The following is a 6,211-nucleotide window of genomic DNA, read 5'->3' on the forward strand; positions in this document are numbered from 1 at the left end:
GCATTCTGAAGTCCTTCGAGATGATCACTTTGTTTAGATTCTTATAACTAACAATGAATAAATGTTTAAACTATTAGTAATAATACATAGTAACCCAAAAGTTAAGAGTGGATAGTTATTTCTGGGTGATTAGATACCAGTTCATGTTTATTTTCTTTTTATACTTTCTTTTTTCGGTTTTTGTACCATCAGCATTTTCTATCATTTATTTTTTAAAAGTGATATATGATTTAAAAAAAGAAGAAGAAAGAAATCATAGTCAGCTTGGCTTAGGACATTTTTATTGCAATTTTGCACAGATCTAAGTTAATGGTAGCATATATTCCAGCATTTAAAATTCAAAGCATTAGAATTTTGGTAAAAGAAGAAAACAGACTTCATTGTGGTTTTAACCATTCATCCACAACTTTTAGACAAGAAGCATGGACTACTCAAAAGCCATCATTTTAGTGACGCTGTATAACTGTGGTACCAGGCAGTGAAACACCGTGATTAAACATGTTTAAAGCTCTGCCACCCACTGGGTATTTGCTCTCATCTTAACAAAAAGAGCTCAAATCAGCCATGCTACAGCCAGCAGTGCAGCACATGAGGGAGAGGTCTCTTCTTGACTTCACTGACTGCTTCCTGGGCTCCCACATCCCTCCCCTGGGTGGCTGTCCACCCTGAGGAAGCTCCTCTACTGCGGAGTCCAGCTTCCGAAGGTTGTGCGCTGTGATTTCCTCAGAAACCTCATGTTCATTTGGGAGATGGAAGTAGTTTTCTCTGTCAGCTGTATGGAAGAGGGAAAAAAATTTTTTTTTTTTTTTCTTAGAGGGCCCTGATGAAAAGGCAGCAACCAAGTTCTTCTCTTGAGGAAATGAGTTGGATTTCTGAAAGGAAATTGAGTCCTGCACATAATTTTCCTAAAGTGTTCATTGGGCTTAATAAAAATGAGATGTTTAGTGGAGTGCTCATTTATCTCCACTCTCCTCATTTCACAGATGAGGAAACTTGGGTGCAGAGAAGGGAGTATCATGCAGCCAGTCAGTAGCCAAGTCAGGGCTTGAATTCTGTTTTACTGGCTACCTCTGCTCAATGGCCAAGAGCTCCCAAGGGTGTTAGTCATGCCAGAAACAAAAAACACACAAACAAAAAACAACTGCATATATTTCCTGTAAGGCTGATCGGTAAGGGAATAAAAGGCCCCTGAGTGGCACAAACATTCAAGTGCTCAACTGCTAACCAAAAGGTTGGTGGTTACAACCCACCCAGAGGTGCCTCAGAAGAAAGGCCTGGCGGTCTGCTTCTAAAAGGTCACAGCCTTGAAAACCCTTTGGAGCAGTTCTATTCATCACACTCGGGGTCGCCTGCCATGAGGTGGAATTGACTCCACTGCAACTACCAACAACAAAAAGGAAGAAAATGGAGATTTACACCTGTGAGACCTGGCGGTGCAGTGGTTCAGTGCTCAGTTGCTAACTGACAGATTGGTGGTTTGCAGCCGCACCATGGGAGAAAATGTGGCATTCTGTTTTCTTAAAGATTAAGCCAAAACAAAAACCCATTGCCAGTGAGTGGGATTCACAGCGACCCTACAGGACAGAGTGGAACTGCCCCATAGGTCGTCCAAGGACCAGCTGGTGAATTTGAACTGCTGACCTTTTGGTTAGCAGCCAAACGCTTAACCACTGTGTCACCAGTGCTCCCCATAACAATTACACCTTTGGAAACCCCACAGAGTAGTTCTACTTGTTCTATAGGGTCACTGTGAGTCGGAATCAACTAGACAGCAATGGTTTTTTTTTTTTTTTTGGTTTTATAACTGATAATAAAAGGTGGGCCACACTCTAGTTTTATTCGAGTGTTGTTACCAAAGTCTAGGTATAAGCCTCTCTCCCTTTTGGTTTAGACTAACTTCTCTGTACCTTAAAACACTGGCAAGTACCAAGAAAAATTAGATGGATGAATGCTGATTGGTAAATCAGTAATTGACCCAGTAAAATAATGTATGGGAAACACCCTGAAAACCTGTGAAAGGTTAAACAGTATTATGATTTGGATGGTAGATGGGTACATCCATTCCAGTGTATCATATGTTTCAGAGCTATTTCAAATGTATTATTTCCTATTGCATTTTGGTTTGCTAATCCGAAAAAAAAAAAGTTATATTCATTTGCCTAAGATTAAAAACCCTTTTTCTTTTTGTCACTATCTTGTAACTACAAACCTCTCAATATTAAAATGATGATGATAATTTTTTTCTCTTTTTAAAGCACAGGGTAAGTTCATAAGTTTTCCAAAGACATTAACCCACCAAACTATGAAAATGGCGGGTGAGTCTCTAAAATATTTTTGTTCACCAGTCACTTTAAACCAAACTGAAACCTTTACAATTATATATGTGGTTGCAATATTTATTATGAAAACTTTTTTTACTTTTTATTAAAAACATAACAAAATACAACTGATTTTTACTATTAAAATAGAATCTTAAATTTTTCCTCACCCTTTAACATAGAATTAGCAGAAAGAATTGCAAGTGAACTTCTAAGTTACTTGAATTAAAAAACAAATGACTATAATGAAGTCAGTCCCTTACTCTGTCTGAAACACATTAGGTCCAGTCCCACCTTCAAATTCTGATCAGAGTATTCCTATTGTTAGAATTCCCACCCTACTTCACCCTCACTCCTTGTAGCTCCTCAAATCCTACGCATCCTTCAGGGCCTCTTTCAAATACCACCACCCCCATAAGGTGCTGTCGTTTATTACCACAACCCTTACCTCAGAAACAGTGTGGAATAAATGAAAAACCTCAGCTCTTGAAGCCAGACACACCTGATTTGCCACACTGCTTACCAGCAGAGTAAACATCTTTCTTTTCAGTCTAATGGTCAAGACCAAAAACCAAACCAGTTGCTATCGAGTTGATTCCAACTCCTGGCAACCTCATGTGTTTCAGAGCAGAACTGTGGATGGGGCTTTCAATGGCTGTGATCTTTTGGAAGTAAATCACCAGGCCTTTCTTCTGAAGTGCCTCTGGGTAGACTCAAACCACCAACCTTTCGGTTAGTAGCTCAGTGCTCAACTATTTGCACCACCCAGGGGCTGGGGTCTAATGGTAAATGGTGGTAATATCACTTCATAGTGTCCTGATTGGCAGGCTGAATGAAATATTGCACATGAAACTGCTGCCACTTAATAAATGCACAATAAATATTAGATTCCATTTTTTCTATCCTTATTTAACACTTGCTTGAATTCCATCTTATTATATTCTATATTATCCAGGTATGAAAATCTTGCTAATCCAACAAGCCCTTGAAATCACGTGCTGTCTCTATCCCCCACAGCACCTGTCAGAGGTGCGAGCTCATTCTAATAGTTAAGCAATCAAATGATTTCAAGGAGACTAAATAAAATGAGGTCCCTATTTTTGAAATGTAGCAAGCTCACCTCTTTTCCTAGCCAAATTCAAGTTGTTTTTTGTTTTTTGTTTTTTTTTTCAGAATTAATCCTCTAAATTGATATAGAAATGGGTCAGCAGGGAAACAGTTACTAAAATTTTAAAAGCAAAGATCTATATGAGACCAAAAGGTCAGCATTTACTTTAAAATAAAGATGACAAGATAAGGGGGCAGGGAAACTAGAGTACTGGAAAGAGAACAACCAGATCGCAATTATAGAGAATGTTGGCACATTGTGAGAAGTGTCAATAATGTCAATGAAAAATCTGTGCAGAAATTTTCAAATGAGAACCTAATTTGATATGTAAACCTTCTCCAAAAACACAACAAAATATTATTAAAAAATAAGAGACAGGCGGCTCCATGTTACCTTGCTGAACTTGAAGTCTCTCCTCCAGATGCCTTCTCCACCTGGAGGCACCACACATGTAGATAATTGCTCTGATGAAGTCTTTCCCGCAGAGCTTCAGTGACTCCTGGCTCTTCACTTCTGAGATGGCAAGTAGGAAAGAGAGTAGAAATAAAGTGAAAATGGAGCCCTTCATTTTGCTGAGGATCAAATGAGGATCTGATTTGGTGAGTATTGCCAAATCAAGTTCTGTAAGTTACCCTCACGCTCTTGTCCAATTTATACTAATTTTCCTGGCATTTTATTGGCCAGAACCTCATTTTAACAATATTTGCTAACCACATATGTTCCATTGTGAAATTTTGATAATGCACTTTTATGATTATGGCTAGTTATTCAGTCACTGCTGAACACCATCAATGGCCTTTAGTTGCATCCCTGAAGCAATAAAGAGAAGGCAGTCTTGGAAGGGAGGAGAGCATCATGGAAAACACATGGGCTTTGGAGGTAGCCAAGTAGAAGCTCCAATCTCAACTTTGCTACTTGCTGACTGAGAAACATAGGACAAATTTTAAATGCTTTGACTCTCAATAGTCATGTCTCTAGAATTGGGAAACCTTTGTCATACGAGTTTTGTGACTATCAAAAGCAACATCTTATGTCCAAGCAATAGGAAGTCACACTTAAGAATGCAAGTTCTCATGTCCATGTTTTAATTCTGACTTCCCACATACCAGATCTAGAATCTTCAGCTTCCTTCTATGGAAAATTGTGCTGATAATAATAACCACCTCGTAGAACTAATGTCTTGCTTGACAAAATCAACAGTCAATAATTGCTAGCAGCCCTCTTATATCATTGGCACAAACTAAAAAAGGTAAGTCTCCTTCATAATTCAGAATTTTTCTGATTGAGATCTTTCTTGTTATCCTTCGCCCTATGATTCATCAGCACACATTTTCAAACAGAAATGTTTTATAGCAGAACTTTCATCTATAATCCCGAAAAACAAATAATGAGATTTCTCTTCTGGTAAACCATCTGAAATCAGTAGTCTTTGCAGAGTTCTTACCTAAACAAATAATTCTGGAATTTGAGACCTTAAAGACAGTATTGTTGACTCATGTTTTAGCTGGCTGAAGAGATAATTATTTAGTTGATTCTGTTGAATCCAAATGAGCAGGAATGTTCTGAGGTCAGATGAAGCTACTCCATCTCTCGATGGGTCAAAATTGCAGGTGAATCTATATCATTTAACAAGTCCAGAAGGGTATCTGCATGACCAAGCCTCACACAACCACAAAATCCAGCAATTATTCAACCATTTATTACAAACTTCTCTTCTTTGGAGACTTCTACTGCCCGTCATAATAAGACCACTTTAAAAAAAAAAAAGTTGCCAACAAGTCACCTCCAACTTATGGCGACCCCATGTGTGTCAAAGTAGAACTGTTCTCCACAAGAGTTTTCAATACTGATTTTTCAGAAGTAGATCACCAGGCCTTTCTTCTAACATGCCCCTGGATGGACTTGAACTTCCGACGCTTCAGTTAGCAACCATATGCTTAAATGTTTGCACCACTGCCTAAAAACTATAATCAGTAGCTATGGGTTTTACATCTGCATAAGCCAAGAATAAATTATTCAGCCAAGGCATGATGCCTACCTGAATGCCAGACACACTCTGCTACCTCTGAACCTGCTATCAACCCATTGATCCTCCTGATTTCAAAATAATCCCCTCTTTTCGCCAGCTCTACAGTCCTCATCAGGGTTCATCTTAATTTGGGATACAGATGAAAGGCCAGCCATACTTGAGCTCAGCCTATGACCAAACAGAGGCAAGCTAATCAGCCAGGTCAATTACCTAGATGAAAAACCTAAGGACATTAATGAAAGCCCTAGCTGTGGAGCCTTAACTATGGGGGATTAATTTTCCTCGTTTGTAAATTGAGAAGGTTGGATCAAATTGCTTTAAGACTTCTGTGAACTTAAAATGCTAAGTCCTGTTATCATTGTCAGATTACGTTACTCCCATTTCAGAAATCTTCAATGGCTCACCTATTACCTGCAGAAGAAAATCCTAACAGACTGGCATTTAATGCTCCCCGCTCAGGCCACCAAATATCACTCTTTCGTCCTTCTGCTTAAAGCCCAAACATTGAGGACAACCAAAATCAAAATGAATCTGCTTTTTGACCAAAAATTGTTTCTTGCTTACATGTCTAACTGGAGCGCTTAATTCTTCCTATTAGGAGGTTGACATGACTTTTCTTTCTCACAAGACTAACTCAATTTACTATCTGTGTGGCTTTGAAGCTGTAACTGTCCTGTCTGAGTTTTAGGTTCCCCATCTGTGAGGAGATAATCTGTGCTTTATAATGTTGTTGTGAAGATGAAGAAAGTCAACATA

General features: G+C 38.7%; 1 protein-coding gene across 1 annotated transcript; it reads right to left on the reverse strand.

Annotated features, from left to right (window-relative positions):
- Positions 1 to 300: 300 nt before the first annotated feature.
- On the reverse strand, positions 301 to 4,890 carry INSL5 (insulin like 5). Its single transcript, XM_049879525.1, has 2 exons — positions 3,820 to 4,890; positions 301 to 772 (listed from the first exon to the last, which is right to left on the reverse strand). Exons 1-2 carry the CDS (start codon positions 3,992 to 3,994, stop codon positions 540 to 542), a joined length of 408 nt encoding a protein of 135 aa, XP_049735482.1. The 5' UTR covers positions 3,995 to 4,890; the 3' UTR covers positions 301 to 539.
- Between the last annotated feature and the right edge of the window lie 1,321 nt (positions 4,891 to 6,211).

The sequence above is a fragment of the Elephas maximus genome, chromosome 3, assembly GCF_024166365.1.
Source record: "Elephas maximus indicus isolate mEleMax1 chromosome 3, mEleMax1 primary haplotype, whole genome shotgun sequence".
NCBI classification, from domain to species: domain Eukaryota; kingdom Metazoa; phylum Chordata; class Mammalia; order Proboscidea; family Elephantidae; genus Elephas; species Elephas maximus.